The sequence below is a fragment of the Ranitomeya variabilis genome, chromosome 8 (genome assembly GCF_051348905.1).
Source record: "Ranitomeya variabilis isolate aRanVar5 chromosome 8, aRanVar5.hap1, whole genome shotgun sequence".
Classification (NCBI taxonomy): Eukaryota; Metazoa; Chordata; class Amphibia; order Anura; family Dendrobatidae; genus Ranitomeya; species Ranitomeya variabilis.
In genome coordinates, this window is record NC_135239.1 from 32,196,527 (window position 1) to 32,222,468 (window position 25,942).

At 42.1% G+C, this 25,942-nt stretch overlaps 2 protein-coding genes across 3 annotated transcripts in view; one reads left to right on the forward strand and one right to left on the reverse strand.

Moving 5' to 3' along the window:
• AGBL4 (AGBL carboxypeptidase 4) overlaps positions 1-25,942 on the reverse strand; it is a 1,613,281-nt gene that overhangs the window by 921,156 nt on the left and 666,183 nt on the right. The gene's annotated exons all lie outside the window — the stretch shown is intronic.
• Positions 5,183-8,180, forward strand: LOC143788650 (uncharacterized). The gene is made up of 3 exons (XM_077278460.1): positions 5,183-6,018; positions 6,644-6,783; positions 7,402-8,180. Exons 1-3 carry the CDS (start codon positions 5,336-5,338, stop codon positions 7,851-7,853), a joined length of 1,275 nt encoding a protein of 424 aa, XP_077134575.1. The 5' UTR covers positions 5,183-5,335; the 3' UTR covers positions 7,854-8,180.

Below are 25,942 nucleotides of genomic sequence, written 5' to 3' on the forward strand. Positions count from 1 at the left end.
TATAAGGAATAGCACAGTTAAATGAATGGGATTCTGGTACCTGACTGCAAATCAGTCCATAATCAGTGGAATACTCAATGTAACAAAACGTCTCACATTGCCCAAAGCAACCAATCACAGTACAGCTTTCATGTCACTAGCGCAGTTTGAAAAATGAAAGCTGTGCTGTGATTGGAGGCTATAGGTAAGAGAACAATGAGGCACATTTACTAATGTTGTTTTTGGCCTGTTTCAGATGTCTGGAATAACTGCAGATCACCTGACCCAAACTCAACCAGCTCGTAAGCATGCATAAGGGTGTTGAATCAGGCTGGGAGATCAGCAACTGGTCCAAGACATCACTGACAGATCTCAAACCAGCCTAAAGAAACATTCACACATTCAGTATATGGTCAGTATTTTACCTCAGTATTTGTAAGCCAAAACCAGGAGTGAAACAATCAGAGAAAAAGTATAATAGAAACATATGCACCACTTCTGCAATTTTCACCCGTTCCTGGCTTTGGCTGAGGTAAAATACTGACCAAATACTGAATGTGTGAATGTGGTATAAGGGTATGTGCGCACAAGGTTTTTTTCTGGTGGATTTCAATATCTGGGGAGCAAAGGGGTGGAGAAATTTGAGGACACAGTTTGGGGAGCAAGGGAGGGGATGGGTGCATACACAGTATGGGGAGCAAGACATTTGAGGACACAGTATGTGAAGCGAGAGAAGGGATGGATGCAGAAACACTATGAGGCGTGAGGGAGGGTATGGGTGCAGATGAGGGGCAAGGGGGAATGTATGGAGATAAAGTGGGGGGAATGTATTCTGACACAGTATGGGGAGGGAGTTGGATGGGCATGGACATGGTATGAGGAGTGGGGGATGTATGGAAATACAGTATGGAGAGCAAGGGGAAATGTGTGAGGAGACTACTGAGGTTAATAGTGTGAGGAGACAGTATGGTTAGCAGAGGAGAAATTAGCAAAAATAGTATGAGGCATGGGGAAATGTGTGAGGAGACTTTTGAGGGGAATAGTGTGGAGGGCATATACCATAAGAGGGATAGTGTGTGTGTCATATTTTGTGCAGTGAATATAGTAAGAGGCAATCATTTATTGAAGGGCTCAATGTAGGGCAGATCATTTTTTATTCAGGAGTATTAGAACTTCTATTTTTAAGGAAATCATATCAAGATGTGCTGCAGAATACCGGAGAAGATACAATGCTGCAGAGAAGAGCTGTGGCTGTGAAAAGTCATCATGGCATCTGGACAAGATGAAGAAAATAAGGAGAACAACTTCAATAAAAGACAATGTCATCTATAAGCTACTTGGATGAAAATGTTTATGTGTGATCCTGCCTGTGTCTCATCAGTACTATGGTCCCAGTATGGTCCACAGTCTGATAATGACTGATAACAACAACTCCGGGAATATTCTTACCATTGTTAAGGACATACTAGGAGTTGTAAGTTCATGTGATACAAATGTATATGGGACAAACTGGACATTGCAATTGATGTACCATGTACTGTTGGTTCTGGTGATGTATTTCTGTACTGCTAGTGGTTCTGGTGATGTATTTTTGTACTGCTGGTGGTTTTGGTGATGCATTTCTGTTCTGATGGTGGTTCTGTTGATGTATTTCTGTTCTGTTTGTGGTTCTGCTGATGTATCTCTGTTCTGCTGGTGGGTCTGGTGAGGGATTTCTGTACTGATAAGGATTGTATTGGTGTGCTTCTGTACTGATGGGGGTTCTACTGATGCATTTCTATGCTGCTGGTGGTTCTTGTGATGTTTCTGTACTGATGGGGATTCTAGTTGATAATTTAGTGTGACCCTCAAACTAAGTAATAAATATCCAAATAGCCCTTGGCAGAAAAAAAGTTTCCCACTCCTTGTCTAGTACGAGCTGCGTTAGTGGTCTCTAGCACAACAGGAAGGACTAACGACATCCATTCTTTGGTGACCTATCTACAAAGACCTCAGGTGACTGGATCAGAACATCATCAGATGTGCTTCTGCTGATGCCATGTTACAGGCATCAGTAGTCAAGTGGCCAAAGAATGAGACATTATTGTTTCATGTGTAGCCCGAGACCACCAGAGTGACTTGAGCTGGAGCAAAGGAGTCAGTATAAAGTGCCTTCCGAAAAGTACCCATAACACAGTGCCTTCCTGAGAACACCCATAACACAGCGCTTTCCGAGGAGTACCTATGACTTTTCAGTGAAGCATACCAAATGCAAACTTTTACCTTTCAAGAAAAAGTTGTTAGTATCATTGAAAGTTTTGTTAATGTGTTTTTCATTTAAGACAAACAAAAATGTAATGTATGAGTTGTTTTTCTAAACTAAAACCTCAGTATTCAGGTTAAATTGCTATGTTAGAATAAATTTATTTTGGGTTGCAGTTGGGGCACTCGGTCTCCAAAAGGTTCGCCATCACTGATTTATGGTGTGTTTTTGTTAAAGTGCTTTAAAGGGGTTGAATGCAGTCCTGGGAAACCACAGAGTGATAGGGCCTGTACACACATTGCAGATTTGTTGTATTTTTGTAGCGTTTATTCTGCTCAGATTTGTCACAAAAACGGAAGGGTTTCATGATGTCAGCTAAGCGAATGAAAACCCTGAAATCTCATGCACACGTTGCTTATTTTTGACTGGCAAATTAGGTGCAGATTTAAATTTGCAAAATGTCATTCCTTCCATGTTTTTGCTGCAGATTTCACTGATACAAATGAGAAGGTGAAAAATCTGCACCAAAAATGCAAGTAGAAAAAACGAGTCAAAAATGCATTTATTTTAGGCTGCGTTTTTCCATCTAAGAGATGGTGAAGAAAAACAAAAATTTGTTTTTGCACCAAATATTTAGCATGTGAAAATACTATTATACACCTCTTTTCTGGGCAATCGGAAGGTGTGCAATATTGTGTCATTTTAAATTTTGGGAAAAATTTCCCTAAAATTTGACAAACCTTTCCAAATTGGAATTTCAAAACATTTATCTAATTCTAAATAATAATTTAAGAGTGGCTGCAGACATCCAAAAATGTGATAATTAATTTCCATGATTGTGTGAAGGGAAATAATAATTTGGTAAATGAACAAAAATTACCATTTGACATTGTTTTTACTATGTTTGTGTTTTACATTTCCTTTGGCTATATTGTTTGACATTAGTTTTCGTAATGCATTTAATACAAGCTCAATGTAACATTATTGAAAGAGATGCTCTCTCTATCCCTGCAGCAACATTGTGATAATTGTGCTCTGAGGGGTTGTCAGTCACTTCCCGTCTTCCCGAGAGCAAATTTCTCCTAAATGTCGCTACAATGGTATAGGGAAATATTCTATCATGAATATGTTTAATAGCTTGACTTTACTGAAAAACACGACCATAGTAATTTATGAATCGGTTGGTAAATTAACTTTACTAAACAGAGTTCAATATGAAGCCTTTACACAATGTGGATATATATATATATATATATATATATATATATATATATATATATATTCCGAAATTAATCAGTGTGACAGTGTGGTTAATCTGTTATACAAAAGCATCACGTGTTTTAGAGCCCAACCACCAATAATTTTATGCCAGACCCACGTGAGCCTCAAATTTTTGAAAGATTACGAGACACTGGATTGCAAAATTTTGGATTTTGTAACTACCCAAGTGTCTACAGCTGATTATTTTATTACTGTGTCTTGACTTCCCCAACTACAGGCAGGATGCTGCATTCGCAAAACATCTGAACGCATTTCCAGGATTAAGGGTATCAATCTTGGCCAATCACAGAGCCCATTGACTGGCCAATCAAAGAACCGGTCAATAGCGTGGAACATTCAGCGGTCAATCAAGGTGCCCTATTTAAACTCCCCTAGTTTGTAATACTTTGCCATCTGTTGTATTATTATATTAACTTGGTGCTTGATTGATATACTATTGTTCCGCCCTGGTTTTTCCCTTAACCATTAATCTGAATTACCCAAATGTCCAATCTATTTTGATCAATTACTGTCTGACTACTTTCTCTTTGCTCTGATCTATTCTCCTAAACACAGATATCTCTGAGCAGACTTTCTCACTCTGATTTGTTTTTTCCTCCGGTTTGTTTTTTCCCTTGGTTTGCTCCATCACTCACCGGTTAGTCTTAAAAGTGTTGTGTGACCTTAAGCTACCAGTCTGCAGTCACTCTGTGACCGAAAGTATATGATTTGCCTATTTCCGGCCACATTCCGACTAGACGTGTCGATACACTTACACTGAGCGAGGCAGGACACGTCTAGTCGGCCTGTGACTGTTTCTATGTAAATCATCTACTTGCAGTTCTGTGCCCACCTGCTCCCAGCGCCATCACTGGAGGATCCTCACAGTGCGCAGTGCACATGATGTGAGGATACACAAGTCTACCGTGACATAGACTGACTTCAGACTTATATCCTAGGGCCAGACAACCCCTTCAAGAGGCAACAAGGGAGATCATGTAGTGACAATATCACAGTATAGGGATCAAAGGGTCATGAGCAAAGTCTGACCGGGAAAGGTCGTAATGAGCTGAAGGATTGCTCCAGAATGGCAGTGTGTTTCTTTAATTCATTTTTTTTAAAATATATATTAAAAACTGGTAAATTTGAAAAGTTTTACAAATTTATATACAAGGGAAACAGCTTGTATACAAACCTTCCACCTGAGGTTTACAGAAACTGTCATGTAAACTAATGAGATATCTCTATTTCACAAATGAAAAGAAAAAAAAAAACCCAGACAGCTGTCCCTTGTCATGTTGCCACAATCCATCAGTTTCCTCTAGATTACGTTCCATAAATGTTGCATGAAATGTCCTCTAGTTACACACAGATTATGGGCTCGATTCTATAAAGTTCGTTTCTTTTTTTTCCGCATGCGAGTTTCATCTCGCATGCGAGCTGTTCTCGCTTGCTCGCGTGATTCTTAGAAGCTTGCGAGTTTAATTCCCTTGTTCGAATGGTTGCGGAAGTCGTTGCGAGATTTTGAAACTCGCTTGCGGAAATCGGTGCTTTTCATGCGAGTTTGCGAGTTCCGATGCGGATTTACGTCACAAACTTGCGTATTTTTCTGTGCAGGAAGCTGCTGGAGTCTCGTGTGTGGACAGGAAGTGCGCCCCTGCGGGAACAGCTTTACACTTGTGCATGCGCATCACACATCTGGTTTGATAGGAGAGAGAGAGAGATAGGTAGGAGATAGAGATAGAGATAGGTAGGAGTGATAGGAGAGAGATAGGGGAGTGAGGTTAGGTTTATAGTGCTCCTGCCCGCAGCTGTTGCCTGTGTATTAGCTGCAGCAATCAGTCACCTTTTGGCATGTCTTCCCACAGACATAATACACACAGAGAGCGCTCACATGCTGCAGGGAGACAGACTCAGCATGGGCACGGCAGTTCACGCCGCCGTAGTATCTCCAGGCATATAAGACACAGTGGAAGTAGCAGGAGACAGGAGTCACATGTCAGTTTGCCTAGCAACTCAAGCTCACGGAGCCACAGTCCTAGGCCCTCCACAAGCAGGGCAAGCACCAGCAGGGTACAGCATTCCTCTAGTCAGGCCAGTGGTGAAGTGCAGGCTGCTGGAGATCAAACACTGCATACTGACAGACCTGTCATGAGGCCAGAATCCTGCGCTTCCACTCCTTTGAGCCACTCATCACCTGCAAGCCATCAGTCTGAGGAGCTAGGTTCCAATTCCCCAGAGGAAAGCATGGAGGTTCGTTCAGCTGAAGAGCGAAGTGGTTCTATTCAAAAATACACCCGTTTTTCTCAGATCGAGAATCTTGTTTTGGCACAAAAAATTACGGAGCATTTCGATAAATTAATGGGAAGGCTGTCAAACCGGACTGAAATGTCCGTGAAAGCAAACCTCTGGGGTGATGTTGTCGATGCCGTAAATTCCGTTGGGAGGCAAAGAAGGAGTGTTGCGAAATGTAAAAAGAGATACCAAGATCTAAAAACACAGGTCCGTAAAAAGGTCTCAGATCTACGGAAGTACAGGTGAGCAAAGTTCACTTCAGTTGCTTAATGCGGATGTTCCGGCCAACAAACCAAATACTCGGTTCCCCTCCCCCAGCTGCGGGGCATCCCCTTAAGGGGTCATTGTGCAGGAGTATATGGACGCAGAACGTCCATAGACTCCTGTGAGGTGACGTCACCAGGGGATGCTGCACTTGGAGCATAGGCCCCGGGGGCTTAGGGCCGTGGGGCATCCCAAAAGGGGATACCCTGCGGCAGGGGTGGGTTTTTTATTTTGGATTTTTGGGTGGATCTTCCGCTGCAATGATCATGGTTATTCCTTCCTGCTGTTTGGTTATTCATTTTTCTAAATTTTTACGCTACCACAGTTGTTGCACTAAAAATGCTGGCTGCAGGGGTGCACCGTGCCTTGCAGATGCCAGTGGCAAGGAAAAGGAAGGTGTCCAATTTTTTTTCCGGGGGGGGAAGCCCAGGCTTAGAGGCTGTCATGGGCCCCATAATTCCTAATGGCAGCCCTGCCTGCGACCATGGCACACACACACACGTGCAGATATATCTGTCACCAACTGTCATAACTGGTGCTGGCTGCTCCACGTTCTAAATGCGAGCGTACATGCTGTTCTATATTCTTACCTTTGCATTACAGCACCGGCACTGGTGGAGGTTGCCCTCGGCGGTTGCTTTTGACCGACGCAGAGAAGCTCATTGAGGGCCTAATAAATCCGGCGACCTTGATTGGTCTTCCGCACACCATAGACACCGATGGTCCTGATGTTGCAGTTGCAGGTATGCTGTGCCCCACTGATCATCCTTTTAATCAATTATGCCATTGCAGTTATCCATATGCAGGAACATGATACATTTCTGATGATGTAAGACAGGCTGCTACTCGGCCAGAGTATGGCTTTTTTACCATGGCGCTTGGCCACTTTAGCTCTCCTTTCACACAGTGGACTGTTCGTTCCACATGGGCGCAACCTTGACACCCATAACCTGCCCCTGCAGTAGAGGCACTTGCAAATATTCTCAAGTCCGCAGCAGATGCAAGCACAGCAGACAATGCACCACTTACCTGGTGAGCGAGTCTACGCCGCTTGGCAACATCACAAGTGTTTTCCCGTGGCGTACCATGCGCACGACAGACTAGAGGGAGGGCCTGGGTGGGGGAATACCTCCTAGGCTGTCCCTCTACTCAGATGTCATTGTATTACGTTAGAGGAACCCACTGGCAGAGGCGCCGCCCAGCGCATACTCTGGCGGCGGGAAAGTGGTCTCTGTGCTTGCAGCCATGGCGGCAGGGCGAGAAAGTTGGGGCACTGCCACAGACGCTGCCTCTACTGCCCTGTATGCTGCTGGTGCTGGATGACAGCATTCTTTTTAACCGTTGTCGTTTTTTTTGCATAGGTCCGGTGCAGGAACATGTACAGGACAGTAACACGCCTTCAGAGTTGGACATTCCACCAGAACTGTCGTCCCAGCAGGACGAACGGGAAATTATTCTGCCCGTGGAGTTCATAGATGGGGACCAATGTGAGGTGCAGCGTCTGAATGAAGAACCTATTGCTGCACCCACCACATCCACCCCTGTAAGTAACACACGTAGGGGTGCGGTTGGCAGAAACCGAGCTGACCGTAGTGCTGGCCCCCCACCTAGTTTGCAAATGCAGTCGAGCTGTCGTTTCTACAGGATGCAACAGCAGCACCGCAAAATGTTGCAGCGGCAGCTTAACGGTATCCGGCAACAACAGATCGCTACGAACCTGCAGCTAACCCAATTGAACGAGCATTTTGGAACCTTGAACAGTTTGATTGGCCTTTTTTTGGCCGATCAAGCAAGCCGTTCTGGCCAGCAGTAAGTGCAGCTTGGAACTGGTTACCCCTACTTTTTTCTAAAGATAATTATGTTAACTGCTGCTGCATACTGTGCTTTTGGTGTCTTGGACGTCTTGTTTAATTGTTTGTGTTATGATTCATGCATGTCTCTGTTTTGTGTTTAAAACATGCATTTTTTTCAAGTAATTGTTTGCGCACAAAATGCCATTTCACAATGTTGTGAACCTCAACTTGGGGTAGTTATGCCTTAAAACATTAAAGTATCTCTGTGAGGTCCATATTAAATCCTGTAATGGTCTGGTCTTTCTAATCCCCAACTCAGGCAGCAGCATGGCCCGGTGCACCCCTGGTCATACTTCAAATTACAAATGGTAACGTGCAAATAGTGTGGGCAGTAACTCTGTCCACACATCTGACATCCACATTGTTCCTAAATTGCTGACCAAGATTAAACACTAGGAAGTTGTTAAACAGACATTACACTTTTTTTTTTCAACTGCAGTTGCTTATTTTTGAAAAAACAAAAAAAAAAAACACTGCTGCAGCACATAAACGTTTGGAAGGTGGGCTGTAATTCTGATGTGCAGAGCATTAACACTGTTATTTATCTTTAACTGACACATGTACATGTTTAGAAGTGGATCACCATTGGCCAATGTGATCGGATACTTTGCTCAGGGATAAACAAGGCATAAGAATTAATTTTTGGGGCCGTTTTTATACAAAAAAAAGATACTTAATAAGCAAAGAACCGATTGATCAGTTGTGCTCTTACAGAATTTCCCTGGTCATTGGCTGGTCCATCATACTGCAAGGCATGGATGTTCTCCACCATGCCCTCTTCCTCAGCAATGTAGTCCTGAACCCTGTGCTTAATTGCCAGATTGTGCAGCACCACACAGGCTCCTACAATGTCAACTACCTTGGGAGGTCTGTATTGTAAATAGCCACCGGACTTATCAAGGCACCGGAACCGTATTTTTAGTAGTCCAAAAGCCCGTTCCACCACTGCTCTGGTCTTCTTGTGGGCCCTGTTATATGTGGTTTGCGCTGCCGTGTCCTCACGCAGCATTGGCGTCATCAGCCACGGTAAGCAGGGATAACCAGAATCACCTAGAAACATATCAGGTTGTTAGCAACATTGTTTAGCACAATCGGAGAACACCACATGAATAACTTACCAAGCAGCCATCCTTCAGGGAGATTGCCATCCTCAAACTTGGTATATAGGCCAGAGTTCCGCAGAATGTGGCTGTCGTGACAGGATCCTGGGAACCCTGCCACTAGGCTCATGATCTGCAGATCAGGCCCAGCGACCATTTGAATGTTCATCGAATGGCCCATCTTCCTGTTACGGTAGATGTGTTCCTCCTCCACTGGTGGAATAAAATTGACGTGCGTACAGTCTATTGCCCCGAGGACATTGGGCATTTGTGCGATTTTATACCACTTAGTTTTCATGTGGCTAACCTCTTGCTCAGATGTGGGGAAGTACACAACTGTGGGCAGAATGCGTCGCATCCCCTTCAGAAAGTCGTCCAATGCCCGACACATTGCCGGCTGTGACATGCCCATGCACAATGCTCCCAGCCGCTGGAACGACCCATTGGCCAAAAACTGAATGCTTGCCACCATCTTAAGCATCCCAGGTAAGGCATGATTACGAGCGGTGATTGGCTCCAGGTCCTGTTGGAGAAGGCCATATAGGTAGGTGAGGGCACTGCGGTTGAGTCGGGTCAGCTCATATATGCTCCTCTCCGATAAATTAGCGATGTCCAACCTATCCCGATATATTCTGGGTCGGGGTACCGGCCGTGTTCTGGCATTTTCAGCCAGAATGCGCTCAAAATCCACACAAACAGCTAGAAAAGGCTCCATGATGCTCCTGAGGTAACTAGTTCTCTCCACAAACAACCAACTGTAATTTTCTCCCACATAACTGTCGAGATTTGCTCGCCAGAGAGAGGGGAGTTTGGTTATAGGATCGCACTAGAATTTCTCGAATTCGCATAGCCATTGTGAGTTTTTCTCGCATGCGAGTTTTTTTGCGAGTTTGCACTCGCACTTGCGAGTTTTTTTCGCAAAAACTCGGCAAAATCGAGAATGACTGTATAGGATCGCACCTACATTGTTTTCAGAGCGAGAATTACATTTTAACGCTAAAAACAGGCGAGTTTCCCATTTTCGAACTTTATAGAATCGAGCTCTATGTGTGATGAAGGGAAACTATTGATTAAATGTGCTAAAACTGGATAGGGAAACTACAGAAAAAAATAGTTTCGGGGCATGTAAAAGGCAATGCATGTGAATCTGGTATTATTTATACACTTAGAGGTCATGCTAATGGTTTTATGGTGGCACTGGTTGTATCTCCAGATTTGCAGTTTGACTTGTTTTTCTCTACTGGCTCAGAGTAAGCTGTGTACATGAAGAATGACACTATTTCCAGCCATTCTGTGATATTTATCCCACACTTCTCATCAGTTTTCTCCTTTGTAAGGTCTATCTTTTGTTTTCAGTTGTCTCTGAGCTAGTGGGTGGGGATTTAGCTGTTACGATGGCTCCAAGGTTGGCAAATTGACTTTTTATTTTTTATGGACAGCTTACCAAATAATTCAATTCAGACAATATTTTTTACAGACACACTGGAATACCATAACAAATCATTACGATTATAAGCGATGCATATCTACAGTCCATAATTCTGAAATGAAGGCATTATCTGCATTCATTCTAAACTGTCAAATGATGATAATTATAATAATTAAAATATTCTGCATATAAGACGCCTTACGTTTTTATTTATGGACAGAGAAAAAAAAAGTGATCAATTTTTACGGACTGTCCAGGATTTTTTTTTTGGGACGGTTGGATTTCTCCCATACAGAAACATTAAAAATTCCTGTTCAACAGTCACCTGTACTGAGCAATGTAACTGTGAATCCAGTACTAGAGGAAATTAAACACTTCATTACATAAACAAGATCTTTCTCTCTGACTGTGCTTTCCCCCTCTCCACGGACTTCAATAGACAGCTGTAACCTGATTCCTCAGTGATCTGGCATTCAGTCTCTTTTCTTGAGCAAGATGAATGTTATCGGGTTTTAGAGCGAAAGTTGAGTTCAGAAGGGTGAGAATTGACTGATAGGTGAAGATAAAAAGACTATTTTTTTCATACATTGCTTGTTCAATTGATTTATCCAAAGTTTGTTGAAAAGACAGTGACCATTCAAGCAATAAAACTGTCGTAGCCCATTATATGTCTAAAAGTGTGAATAATCTGCTCTTTTACGACAATGTCTTTGACAGGCACCCTTTAATGTCTAAGGGGATATTTAGGCTGCAACAAAAGAACCTTTATTACAGCAATTTGCCAGCAATAATATGAGAATATTATCCAAAAATTGAAATATCGGCTATTCTTTGAAAAAAGGTTTCAAAATAAATGTCTTGTTACGTATTTTCAAAGACTGAACTGGAAGCTCTCGGGCACCGATGTAAAGTGTGTAACAGCTTCCCTCACCTACTAGGAATCATTGATACTCATCATTTTACTTGGCGATTCTAAAGTTGGCAGGCACCGGCTGTGAATACTACCTCTGCACCCCCGACACCGGCGCCACTCCTAGCACTGCAGCCATATAGATTAAGCTCTTAAAATGCTCATTAGTTTTAAATTGCATAATCATGATTTTCTTACGAGTGCAAGGTGGATAAAAGATCATTTATCTTTTGAACATCTGGTAAAATATGAGCTGAAATTACAGTAGATCAGATCAGATAATCAGGAGGACTAAACTAAAGACAGATATGAGATTTTGATGTATGTATTTTGCATCACCTTGTTTCCTTATGGAACTAAAAAATATCAGGCGACGATAGTTGACTAATGTTTTTCCACCATTTTAGGGTCTTAATACTAATTCCACCCCTCTGCCCTGAATGCATTAGGACAAAAATACAAAAAGGCCGGCGCTTACAGCAGATGAGCATTTTCGTTACACATAGCAGCCCTGCTCTATGTAGCACAAGCGATCAGAAGATCGCAGCTTCTAGTCTCCCACGGAGACTACAAAAGCAAGTAAAAAGTAAAAAAAAAAAAGTTATTAAAAATATTACAAAAGCTAAAAAATTATAAAAGTTTAAAACACCCCCCTTTTTGCACCATTCAAAATAAAACAATAATAAAAAAATATGCATATTTGGTATCGCCGCGTTCAGAATCTCCTGATCTATCAAGATATAAAATAAATTACCGTATATACTCGAGTATAAGCCGAGAATTTCAGCCCATTTTTTTAGCCTGAAATTGCCCCTCTCGGCTTATACTCGAGTCATTCCCAGGGGTTGGCAGGGGAGGGGGAGCGGAGCTGTGTAATAATACTCACCTGCTCCTGGCGCAGTGTCCCTGTGTGTCCCTGGTTCTCCGGGCGCTGACAGCTTCTTCCTGTAGTGAGCGGTCACATGGTACCGCTCATTACAGTAATGAATATGGACTACACTCCCATATGGGTGGAGCCGCATATTCATTACTGTAATGAGTGGTACCGTGCGACCGCTCACTACAGGAAGAAGCTGTCAGCACCAGAGAACAGACGTGCAGGGACCGCACCAGGAGCAGGTGAGTATAACGCAGTGCGCGATGTTCACCTGCTCCCCGTTCCATCCTCGGAGCCTCTGTGTCTCCTGCATCCTCTGCAGTGACGCTCAGGTCAGAGGGCGCTATGACGCAGTTAGTGCGCACCGCCCTCTGCCTGAACAGTCAGTGCAGAGGATGGGGAAGACACAGCGGCAGCCGTCGGTGGAACGGGAAAGGTGAGTATAGCAAGTGCCGGGGGCCTGAGCGACGAGAGGTATGTATTTTTTTATTTATTTAATTGCAGCAACAGCATATGGGGCAAGTATCTGTATGGAGCATCTTATGGGGCCATGTGCAGCATTATATGGGGCAATTATCTGTATGGGGCCATGTGCAGAATTATATGGGGCAAATATCTCTATGGAGCATCTTATGGGGCCATAATCCGCATTTGTGGAGCATTATATGGGGCAAATGTCTGTATGGAGCATCTTATTGGGTCATAATCAACATTTGTGCAGCATTATATGGGGCATATTTTATTATGGAGCATCTTATGGAGCCCATCATACACTGTATGGAGCATTATATGGGGTTCCTGATGGATATTCAAAAACACTTAACCTACTGATATCTCAATTAATTTTATTTTTATTGGTATCTATTTTTATTTTTGAAATTTACTGGTAGCTGCTGCATTTTCCACCCTAGGCCTATACTCGAGTCATTAAGTTTTCCCAGTTTTTTGTGGCAAAATTAGGGGGGGTCGGCTTATACTCGGGTCGGCTTATACTCGAGTATATACGGTAATCAGATCGGTAAACGGCATAAAGAGACAAAAAAATGCCAGAATTACGTTTTCTTGGTCTCTGCAACACTGCAATAACAAGCGATCAAAACATCGTATCTACCCCAAAATAGTATCAATAAAAACGTCAGCTCGGCATGCAAAAAATAGGCCCTCATCGAAACCAAGATTCCGAAAAATTGAGACGCTACGGGTCTCGGAAAATGGCGACTTTTTTTTTACAAACTTTGGATTTATTTTTCACCACTTAAATAAAAAGAACCTAGACATGTATTGAGTCTACAAACTCGTAATGACCTGGAGAATCATAATAACAGGTCAGTTTTTGCATTAAAAAAATGGGGGAATTGCATTTATTTTGCAATTTAACCACACATAATTTTTTTTCACATTTTCCAGTACATGATATGGTAAAACCAATCATGTTCAAAAGTACAACTCGTCCTGGAACAAACAAGCCCTCATATGGCCATATTGATGGAAAAATAAAAAAGTTATGGCTCTGGGAAGAAGGGGAGTGAAAAAACGAAACGCAAAAACGGAAATACCGCTGGTCTTTAATGTTTAAAGGGAATCTGGCAGCAGGTTTTTGCTCTGTAAGCTGAAAACAGCATGCTGTAGGGGTTAAAACACAGATTTCAGCGATATGTCTCTTATCAAGTTCCATGGTTTTGTTCACTTGCAATGGTTTTCGCACCAGGACATTATCATTGCTGGGACAAAGCAGCACATGCCTCCTGGTCCAACTCCACCCCTTCCTGTGATAAGCAGCTCACTGTCTACAGCCATTGTACAGATTCTACAAGACTGTTTTAGGAACATGCCAAAAATCTTGCAGACAAACGAACAGGTTCGGAAAGATTGGGAGAAGTTTGCCAGAATTTTTTCACTTTCTGTGTTGCAGCATTCAATCGTGACTTCTTTTTTAGATCATTAAACATTTTTGAAGCCTGTTTGCAACATCAGTTGTATTTTTAATGGCACTATCTTAGGGAACAAACTTATTAATTGGCATTTTATGAACATATTTTGGGTGAATGTAGGCAAAAAAACTCCCAACTTTCTTAAACTTTAAATGTTCGCCATTCACCTTATGCATTTATTTAATTAGTGCTGTAATGTTTTGGTATAGTCACTAAGCCACTTAGGGCAGGAGCAGATGACCATAGATTCTCTTGTCCAAGAGATTTGGGCCAATTATGCAAATGACTCTGATCAAACTCTGATCAGAGTGTGATCCAATTCTCTCGGATGAGGAGAAGATGAAAAAAAATGTCTACATCTTCTCCATTCTGTCAATCCGTGGAAATCAGACTGCACTCAGATATCATCAGAGTACAGTCTGATGTTTCCCACAGACTTGAATGGCCAAGCACATTCCGAATATCGGATTAAACTCGGGCATGCCAAGAAAAAAAATCGGACATGTGCACGGCCCCACAGACTAACATTGGACTGATTGTGAACCACAGATTAACATTAGTGTGAGTGTGATCTGATATTTTATCGGAACGCAATCTGACCAAAAATAGGCTCCTCTGTATCTGCCCTTGTAGTCAGTCTTTTAGGCCTAAGCTGAGCTGCAAAATATTTGGGAGAGAGAGGTGGAAAAATATCCATGTTTCTATGTTACAGTCGCTAGATTAGTAAAAGTTGATAGGGTATGGGCGTATGGAATTTTTGTAGGATTTTTTTTGCCTTGAAGTTTCTCTGGGAAGCACCAAAAAAAGGAGTGTAAAAAATGATATTGTGCTTTTATTTTAAGTGAAAATCTCAGTGTTTCTTCACTAAAAAATGCATTAAAATGCTGATTCAAATCTGTACAAAATCATCAAAATATATTGCAGTCATCATATTATACAGCACTGTGTACTTACAATTGCTCATTTTGTCTTTCTACCCAGCTCATTCTTCTCTTTTCCTTTAGGTCTATGACATCACATGAATAAAAACTGACTAGCTGAATCCTTCTAAGCTCTATGTAGAAACAGGAGGTCAATTTTCCTAGTATGAGTCAAAAGTCACTGCAATAGTCAATTGCAGGTGGAGGAGGGAGGCAGCTGGGTCAGGAGATGAAGAGGGGATGGTAAAATCAGGGACAAGAAGCATCCTGTTTCTACATATAGCTGAAAAAAGTGAAGCATTAAATGGATAGAAATGTAAGATGAGCAATTGCAAGTACACAGTGCTGTATAATTTGATGACTGACGAGCTGAATCCTTCTAAGCTCTATGGAGAAACAGGAGGTCAATTTTCCCTGCATGAGTCATAAGTCACTGCAAAAGTCAATTGCAGGGGGAGGAGGGAGCAGCTGGGTCAGGAGATAAATAGGGGGATGATAAATTCAGGGACAAGAGACTTCCTGTTTCTACATCGAGCAGAGAAAAGAGAAGCATTAAATGGGTAGAAAGACAAAATGAGCAATTGTAAGTTCACAGGGCTATATAATATGATGATTGCAATTTAGTAGGAGGATAAACACTTTAACGGGATGAGGAGGAGGAAAGCTTCTTTGGTTTTATACTAGAAGTGACTAAAATCCTAAAGCAAAAGCATTGAGTCCTGTAGATGAGCAATGAGGCTGCATTTGCATATGATTTGATCGACTTGATGCAGACAGAGTTACAGAAAACAAAGTTAAAGGAGCGTGATCTGAATGGTGACATATCTCAGTGGCGTACACATAGACAGCTTTGAAGCCTTTTTGCAAACACTTCTCAACCTACAAAAGAAAGGTCACTTGTTCTTGTTTAGAGGTGTCAGAATGACAGAATGAATGCATAATCTTTTCCGGGTGGCAAATAAAATTGTTTCCATTTAATCTGTTTAAATTATGCATAAAGAACATGCGCCTTGTTTGGCAGCTTCCTCTTGGTTCTTTTCTCACTTTTCCTACAACTGACATCGTTCTCGGTAGCACTGACCTGGAAATATTCTCCAATTCTAATACTTTCAAAATAAAAGCACAGACATGGACATTCCACAATAGATGTAACTAATATCTGCCATCACATTTTTCTTTGTGTAGTTTTTGGGTGATAATGGTTCATCTTGTTGAAATACGGCTGGAAAAGGGAGTCTTAAAGAGAACCAGTCAGCAAAGTAAAGACATGGCGGTACTGGCGCTGTAATACTGATTACATTGATACATTTGGTGCAGAAATCCGCTTTGTTTTTCTTCTTCAATCCCTTCACGACCTTGGATATATAGGTACCTCCAAGGTTGTGTCTCTGCATTTGATACGGGCTCCGGCACTGAGCCTGCATCTTTCCCTGCATCTTTTTCTATTCATAATGTTTTTCATCGGTCATTATTGCGCAGGTATGAGGTACCGGTTGTGCCTTCCGTTGAGCCTCCTGCTCCGGTGTTGGTTGAGGGCGAGTTGGAGTACGTTGTGGAAAAAATCTTGGACTCCCGTGTTTCCAGACGGAAACTCCAGTATCTGGTCAAATGGAAGGGATACGGTCAGGAGGATAATTCTTGGGTGACTGCCTCTGATGTTCATGCCTCCGATTTGGTCCGTGCCTTTCATAGGGCTCATCCTGATCGCCCTGGTGGTTCTGGTGAGGGTTCGGTGCCCCCTCCTTGAGGGGGGGGTACTGTTGTGAAATTGGATTTTGGGCTCCCCCGGTGGCCACTGGTGGAATTGAACTGGTGTGCATCATCCTCTCTGTTCACCTGTTTCCATCAGGATGTGGGAGTCGCTATTTAGCCTTGCTCCTCTGTCACTTCCATGCCGGTCAACATTGTAATCAGAAGCCTTTCTGTGCACGTTCCTGCTGCTAGACAACTCCCAGCTAAGTTGGACTTAGTCCTTGTTTGTTTTTGCATTTTGTTCCAGTTCACAGCTGTAGTTTCGTTTCTGTGTCTGGAAAGCTCTTGTGATCTGAAATTGCCACTCTGATGTTATGAGTTAATACTAGAGTCTTAAAGTAATTTCAGGATGGTATTTTGATAGGGTTTTCAGCTGACCATGAAAGTGCCCTTTCTGTCTTCCTGCTATCTAGTAAGCGGACCTCAATTTTGCTAAACCTATTTTCATACTACGTTTGTCATTTCATCTAAAATCACCGCCAATATTTGTGGGGGCCTCTGTCTGCCTTTCGGGGAAATTTCTCTAGAGGTGAGCCAGGACTATATTTTCCTCTGCCAGGATTAGTTAGTCCTCCGGCCGGCGCTGGGCGTCTAGGGATAAAACGCAGGCTACGCTACCCGGCTACTGTTAGTTGTGCGGCAGGTTTAGTTCATGGTCAGTTTAGTTTCCATCCTTCCAAGAGCTAGTTCGTATGTTTGCTGGGCTATGTTCTCTTGCCATTGAGAACCATAACAGAGCGGACAGGAGCACGGGGGAGCGAACAGGGGGACGGAGGGGGGTACCTGACAGAACGGACGACTGGGGAGGAGATCGGGGGCGGTGGGGGGGGCCAGTACATGATTTCCAGCCATGGCAGATGCTATTGCAGCATCGGCCATGGCTGGATTGCAATATTTCACCATTTTCATAGGTGAAATATTGCAAATTGCTCTGATTGGCTGTTGCACTTTCAACAGCCAATCAGAGCGATCGTAGCCACGTGGGGGCAAAGCCACCCCCCCTAGGCTGAAGTACAACTCCCCCTCTCCCTGCAGATCGGGTAAAATAGGAATTAACCCTTTCACCCGATCTGCAGGGATGCGATCATTCCATGACGCCGCATAGGCGTCATGGGTCGGGAAGGGGTTAATCACTGAAAGCGGAATTTAACACTCGCCGGCCAGAAGCGCATCACAAATCCTGCCCATCGGTTCCCCTGTCTCGTCATTGTGGGGCACCGATGTGTTGTCATGACTGCCGGGAGTCTGCAGAAGACCCCTGTGCCGGTCACTGTGAATCTCCTAAGGAGGCCGGCTTGTAACCAACATTCCTAGATCAGAGTTTTTTCTATATGTAGCAGGGCTGAAGCACTGCTAGATATAGCACAGGTGATTGGATGATCGCAGCTTCAAGTCTCTTAAGGAGACTATTGAAGCCAGTAAAAGGTTAAAAAAAAGTTTAAAAAAATATTAAAAAATAAAAAAAACACAAAAGTTCAAATCACCCTCCTTTTGCCCCTTTGAAAATAAAACAAATAAAAAATACACATTTTTGATATTACTGGAGAGTTGACCAATCTATCAAAATATAAAATAAATTAATCTGACTGGTAAACGTCGAGAAAAAAAATCTAAAGTCCAGAATTACTTTTTTTGGCCACACAACATTGCAATAAAAGGCAATAGCGGGTGATCAAAACATTGAATCTACCTAAAAATAGTATAAATAAATACATCAGCTCGGGGCACAAAAAGTAAGCCCTAACCTAGCCCCAGATCCCGAAAAATGGAGATGCTACGGGTTTTGGAATATGGCAACAAAAGCAATTTTATTTTTCTTATGAATTTTGGATTTGGTTTTATCAATAAAATAAAAAAGAACTTATGTATGTTTGGTGTCTGGGTACTCGTACTGACATACTCGTACTCGTAAGCTCTCATATGGCTATATTGATGGAAAAATTCAGTGGATTGCCCCCTCCAACATCAATAACAGCTTGAAGTCTTTTGTGGTAGTTGTGGATGAGGTTCTTTATTTTCTCAGATGGTAAAGCTGCCCGCTCTTCTTGGCAAAAAGCCTCCAGTTCCTGTAAATTCCTGGGTTGTCTAGCATGAACTGCGCGCTTGAGATCTCCCCAGAGTGGCTCAATGATATTGAGGTCAGGAGACTGAGATGGCCACTCCAGAACCTTCACTTTGTTCTGCTGTAGCCAATGACAGGTCGACTCGGATCAATGGGTTTTTTTTTACACAAACTGAATTTTCGCATAAAAAGATTTGCAGCATGCACTACTGTTTTCTGCATTTCGGATGAGACTCGCCTATTCAAGTCTATAGGTGCACAAAAAAAATTGGATAACGTACAGATCAACCTTATAGCATCCAATTTTTATGGATACATTGCTAAATATTAAAAAAGGAAACTGAATTTGCTCATTTGTTTTTATTAACTGCTGATGTATAAAAACGGATGATGTATGGATGACAAATCATCTGTTTGGTCTGGATGAACTTTTTTATAAGCTCTTGTGAACTGAGCCTATGGATTGGCTCAGAGCAGCGTATAACTTGGATGAGTGCAATCGGATAGAACAAAAAATGTTATTCAGTGAGGCGGCGCAGATCTGTGTTTCTTTTCTCAGCTCTATTCGGAAAAATTACAGCATCTTTTAATTTAACTTCGAAATCAGATGGATGCGAGAAAAAAATCGGATGTCGCATGGACAACCAGAGTGGCATCCGATTTTTACGGATACATTGCAATTCTGTAGAATGGGAAACTGTAAATGGTCCTGTAAATAATTAATAACTTATGATTAAAAAAACCAGATTGGATACAGATGACAAGTGAGAAAAAATTGTCCCACTTTTCTGGATGAAAATCGGAATGTACTGGCTCAAGACGGCCGCCTCGCGCTCCGGCGCTTCAACGGGTTGAACGGGATGAAGCGCCGGAGCGGCGCGAAACGGCAATCTTGAGCCTGTACACTCCATTTTATGTGCACCCCCGAGCCGTGAATATTTTAACGCAATAAAGATTTACCTGCTTTGAAGATCGGTCAGTAAGACTTGTCCACTCAAGTACCAGATGATCCTCCCATGGGCTGAGGCTGACGCAATAATGGTTCTCAATGTTCAAGAAGACGATAACCCAATTCTGAAGTAAATTTGGAGCTAACACTAGAGTCTAAGAACCTAATAGACCCCACTGATAAGTCCCGTGCGTGCCAAGAATCGAAACAATCTGACACTGATTGCATCTCACGTGGTCACCATGAATTAAATCCTGATTTGGAGACGTTACTGGAGATGTCTACTTATTCTGATTTGCAAATATTGGAGTTGTTTTTTTTAAGGACGTTAACTTTAAGCAAAAGAGTAAGATTTAGAAAAGTTTATACATTATTTAGCCAACTTCAATTTCTGTATCTACTACTCGGAGAAATAGAGATGCCTGCATGCAGCGATAAGTGCGGTGTCCCCCATTGGTTTGTACTCTCATAAGTGACCTTTAGTGCCTTCTCCCGGTATTCCTATAACAAATTACATTAAATTCTCCACTAGGAAACTGTATTTTTATGCTGTGCTCATTTTGTGCCGGAACATTATATCAGATCATCTGAAGCTTAGAGAAAATATTTGTTTTAGTCCTTCGCTCTGTTTCTAAGATAATGTCAAACAATGAATAATTGGTACTAAATTATAAATGGAATTTTAAAGCCATCTAATTTTTCCCATTTTACCAAACCAACAGGCTTCTGCTTCAATATTTGAACATTACGAGTTTTGATGTCCTAGTTTTTCATAACCATAGTCTTTGGAACATTGCACACTGAGAAATATATACCTAGATTTTATTTAAAGCAGCATTGCTTAAGAGAGTCATATAAATATATGTGGTTGTGTATACAGTGGGGAAAATAAGTATTTGATACACTGCCGATTTTGCAAGTTTTCCCACCTACAAAGAATGGAGAGGTCTGTAATTTTTATCATAGATACACTTCATCTGTGAGAGACAGAGTCTAAAAATAAAAAACAGAAAATCACATTGTATGATTTCTACTTAATTAAATTGCATTTTTTTGCATGAAATAAGTATTTGGTCACTTACCTGCCAGCAAGAATTCTGTCTCTAACAGACCTATTAGTGTTTTTTTAAGAAGCCTCCTACTCTGCACTCATTACCTGCATTAATTGCACCTGTTTGAACTCGTTACCAGTATAAAATACACCTGTCCACACACTCAATCGCACTCCAACCTCTCCACCATGGCCGCAAGAAATAATGGTATGCACTCTGGTCAAGAATAAGGAGGTGCTGGTACGTCAGACCATGTGGTCAAGTCAGTAATAAAGAGAAAGATACCGCACACTCGAGACTGCTACGATGCAAAAAGGTATACACCAAATTTATTAAAAAAAAAAAAAAAATTGTCAATCAATCGCCACTTGTGATAATCCGTAGATAGAAACCCGACGTTTCGACCCTCCCGGGTCTTATTCATGGGGTTGCTAGGAATGCAAATGGACAGTATAAGTAGCCATTTGTGACATAATATTTAAAGAAAAACAAATATATACAGAAGAGTATACAAGAAAATAACTAATAAACACACGCCTGCTCCCTGTAAACTAGATTTGCCTTTCTGGTTTTCCTGACCCCAGCTAGTGAAGTGGATTTCGTCTCTGACTACCCCCTGTTGTACTGCACCACTTCCTAGACCTGACCTTGGATCATTTGACCTCCCTTTACTAAACCACTAAGTAGTATTATATTACTATTTGTTATTGTAGTCTTTCGCTCCATTTTTGGGACTTATTATTACTATAGTGACTCGTGTCACAATAAGGATGATTCTGAGTATTGTCAGGAATCAGCCCAGAACTACACGAGAGGACCTAGTCAATGACCTGAAGAGAGCTGGGACCACAGTCTCAAATATCACCTTTACTAACACACTACATCATCATGGATTAAAATCCTGCACGGCATGCAACGTCCCCCTGCTCATGCCAGCACGTGGCCAGATCCGTTTGAAGTTCGCCAATGACCATCTTAATGATCCAGAGGAGGCATGAGAGTAGGTCATGTGGTCAGATGAGACCAAAATAGAACTTTTTGATATCAACTCCACTCACCGTGTTCGGAGGAAGAAGAAGAATGAGTACAAACCCAAGAACACCATCCCATCCATGAAGCATGGTGGGAGAAACATCATACTTTTGGGGTGCTTTTCTGCAAAGGGGACTGGATAACTGTTTCAGGTCATGTATCCCAAGATTTTGGCCAAACTTTTACCTACCTCCGATCATAACTGCAAGCTCACGCTGTAATTTGAAAGTGTGGGAACTGTGGCTGTCTGACCGGCGGTGATCATTTTACCGTCAATCAGAAGGGGAGTTTGCCGTGCTGTCATGCACATGACAGCGTGGCAAACACTGGATGTTCGGGTCCCCTATTCAAGTGAATGGGTTCCGGGTTCTGGCTTGGGTCTAGGTACTGTTCTGGAATCTGAACCCAAACTTTTGTAACTGTTTAGCTGAACTAGCCGGACCCGAACATCCAGCTGTCTGCCTAGCTCTACTTAGAACACAAATATAATTAATTTGGGGTTCAAAAGGCATAGAAGGCAGTGGATTTCACTCCCAGCGTAAGACTAAGAAATAGTAAATCCACACAATGGACATTATCATGATAAATAAAGACTTCTACATTAGTTGCATCTATTCATTCTAAAGCTGAGTTCCCAATATGTTCTTTCTATTTCCTAGTTGTGCCATATAGTAGTCACAAATTATAGTATTATCACAGTTTGTTTAAGCAGTAGAACTCAATATATTCAGGTCAAGTGGTCTTTAAACGAAATGATGAACTGAAATGACCACTTTTCATCCTTTCAGCATGATATGGGCTTAACAATTCACCCATACAAAGTCTTTTTAAATGTTCTCAACCAAGTATTTCCAGCTGCTAATCCTGGCCTATAGGGAGGATCCATAGTCTATAAATACTAAATAGGATTGTTCAGATGACTCTAGTAAAATACCGCAGGTGACGAGTGGTCAGCAGTTACTCATAACACATTATCTCGTTCCATAGCACTAATGTCCCCAACGTGATAATGGGTTTGCTGAATAGTGAAGTGTTATAGTATTTGCCATCCCCAACCGGAGTATTTGCAAAGTTTATCATTTGAGAGGTCAGGTGCTTCTACAGTAACTTGCTTTGTACTGGGTAATAGTTTTGCAAAATTAGCCTTATGCCTTTCTGATTGTCTTGGTTGCTTGGTCTGAAATACCGGATTGAGTAATCCGCCACCCACCCCAACTAAACTCACTTTAATCAATCAAAAACTTTTTTCCAAAAGCTGACAGTACAGCAAATCTGTGCTCAATCGACTCTGCAAGAGAAGGACAGGCTGTCAGTTTCCTGCAAGGCTGTGACTAAACTTTTCTATTTCCTCTGAATAATTTCTATTCTGTAAGAGCAAAATATAATATCTGGTATAAATGGTATATTGGTTGTCAAAGAAGCAGAAAATTAGGAAATATTTTGAAGAAATCCAGGCCTCTAAGACTCATTAAAGTTTTAACCTAACTTGGCTAAGTGGTAAAAACATGGGTTCAGAAAGTCCTATGGAAATTGAGCAATGTTAGGGCCGCTGTTTCAGAAGTGACATTTATGAACTTCAATGCAAAATCGGTTAAAAGACCTCTCAACAATCACACGTCATTTATAGAGTTGATGAAAAAAAATTGTAGGACCTTGGCTAAACTGCCATGCTGGTAGCCCTTGGCCACTGAACAAGGGTCCTCTTACCTGCTCGATGTCTCTTTTCATTAGGAAGCCTGGCACAACATCATGCGTGTGAGTATGTAAGCAGGCTTTGATGCCTTAGGGCCACTGTCAACGTTTTTTACAGGAAAATTCCACCTGCAACCTACCTAAAAAGTGCTAAAAAAAGTCCAAAGAAAATAAACATATGCACAGTAATGTCAAAACGACTTGCTGACACTTCTGCTATTGTATATATGGAGCTTAACACCATCGACAAAGGTGGCACAAAAGACGTCCAAGAAGACATCAGAAAAGACGCTTGAGGGAATATACCACCGGATTTTCCTGAAAGCCTCTTTTTCTTCAAAAACTATGCCGGTACATCGGAGTCTAAAAGGATTGCATGGGATGCATGTGTGACGTCCCAGGGTCCTGGTCATCACGGTGGCATTGCTGAACCCAGATTAAGGGGAAATTCCCTTCATTCTGGGCTGGAGAGAAAGGAAGTCAGTCTGTCAGAGGACAGAGAAGAGAGCAGTCAGACATTGAATGTCGGAAGGACTGAAGGAGCCATGTAGCCAGAGTTGCTACAGCTCCTGGAGAAAGAGAAAGAATACAAAGGGAACAATATTGTTTAGTGAGCGTGCAGGAGAGCGAAGCACAGGAGAGTGACATTTGGGGAGGACAGCTGCGAGTGAGCTATCTCCCTGGAGAGTGCAGATTGCCGGTAGCTGGAAGACCGAGGTTGTGAGGGATTCTTAAGACTTACAGCGGAAACCAGCAGGACAGCTGGATTATATATCACCTGTCTGCCCTAATACCCAGGAGGCACAGTGGCACATAGAGCCCGGGTCATGATAGAGACCCTGTAAAAAGGCTCGAGTCACCTGTCATACGGGTTTGTGTCCCACCTTTATGGAGGACAGAGAGAAGAACTGTGAGGACCTTATCAGAAGCCGTAGGCAATAAGGGACTACAACACCACCGCGCTTTGAGGAAGTATTTTAACTCCACCTGGTAAAAGGGACTCTGAATTCGCTTCCAAGCCGGCCAGACCCTGCCTGTACCTGGGATCTGGTGCCCTGGACTGTGGCTGCCCGAAGTCTTCAGTAAACCAGGTAAAAGACTGCAAACCTGTGTCCTCGTTCTTAACTGCACCACTCACCATCTCCGGGAAGCCCTGGGGACATACTTCACCTGTGGGAAGTTATACCATCTCAGCTGCCTTAACATCACCCCAGAGACCCCTTTAAGCAGCGTCGGTCCCAACTGACCGAATACCACAGGTGGCGTCACGAACACAAACTTTAGTCAATTTCCCTTTTACATGGGCGCCCAGGGCCACGGACCGGGTCGCCACCGTGTCACGTCCCCTTAAGAATTGGATCTCAACCCCATTGAAAACCTCTGGAATGTAATCAAGAGGATAATGGATAGTCACAAGCCATCAAACAAAGAAGAACTGCTTAAATTTTTGCGCCAGAAGCAGTGTGAAAGACTGGGGGAAAGCATGCCAAGACGCATGAAAGCTGTGATTAAAAATCATGGTTATTCCACAAAATATTGATTTCTGAATTCTTCCTGAGTTAAAACATTAGTATTGTTGCTTCTAAATGATTACGAACTTGTTTTCTTTGCATTATTTGAGGTCTGAAAGTACTGTTTTTTTTTTATTTTGACCATTTCTCCTTTTCAGAAAAAGAATACAAAATGTATTGCTTGGAAATTCGGAGACATGTTGTCAGAAGTTTATAGAATAAATGAACAATTTACATTTTACTCACAAATATACCTATAAAGAGAAAAATTAGAAAAACTGAACATTTTGCAGTGGTCTCTTCATTTTTGCCAGAGCTGTATAAAGGGGTCTCTTATAAATGAGTGAAATGCAAAAAGAGGTTTGGAGTTGTGCTTTTTCTATGAATACTGCATCTCAAAGACAGGGAGCACCCTGACCAGCACAGACATTTGGATCAGTGATGAACCAAGTTTCCTTTCTACTGTTATATTGGTATATTTAATACAATCTATCAGATTTGATGTTTTCCCATTTTGTGAAGAATGTGAAGAAAAAAAAGCAATTGACACTGTGACATTTTAAATGATATGGTTAGCAAAGCCATCATGATGTTGAGGTCGAGAGTTGTAAATCTTACTGAAAATAGATTTTATTCTGATCTGGCAACAAAGAAAAAAAGATCCTTTCCAATGTTTCGACCAACAGTTGGGTCTTTATCAAGAACATCGGCATGGGATGCTTCCAGTTATGGAAAGTGTTAGAGTGTCGGTAAGGAGCAGTATGTGGTCTAGATATAGCTCCTTGTCAATGCTCCAATACTCTCCATACCCGGCACTATCACACACAGATGT

Bases quoted from the DNA above. Each gene is read 5' to 3' on its own strand.
- LOC143788650 (XM_077278460.1), top strand. From the start codon at position 5,336: ATGTCTTCCCACAGACATAATACACACAGAGAGCGCTCACATGCTGCA. The intron at 6,019-6,643 runs GTGAGCAAAGTT...TTTGCATTACAG, and splicing joins TCAGATCTACGGAAGTACAG to CACCGGCACTGGTGGAGGTT. The intron at 6,784-7,401 runs GTATGCTGTGCC...TTTTTTGCATAG, and splicing joins TCCTGATGTTGCAGTTGCAG to GTCCGGTGCAGGAACATGTA.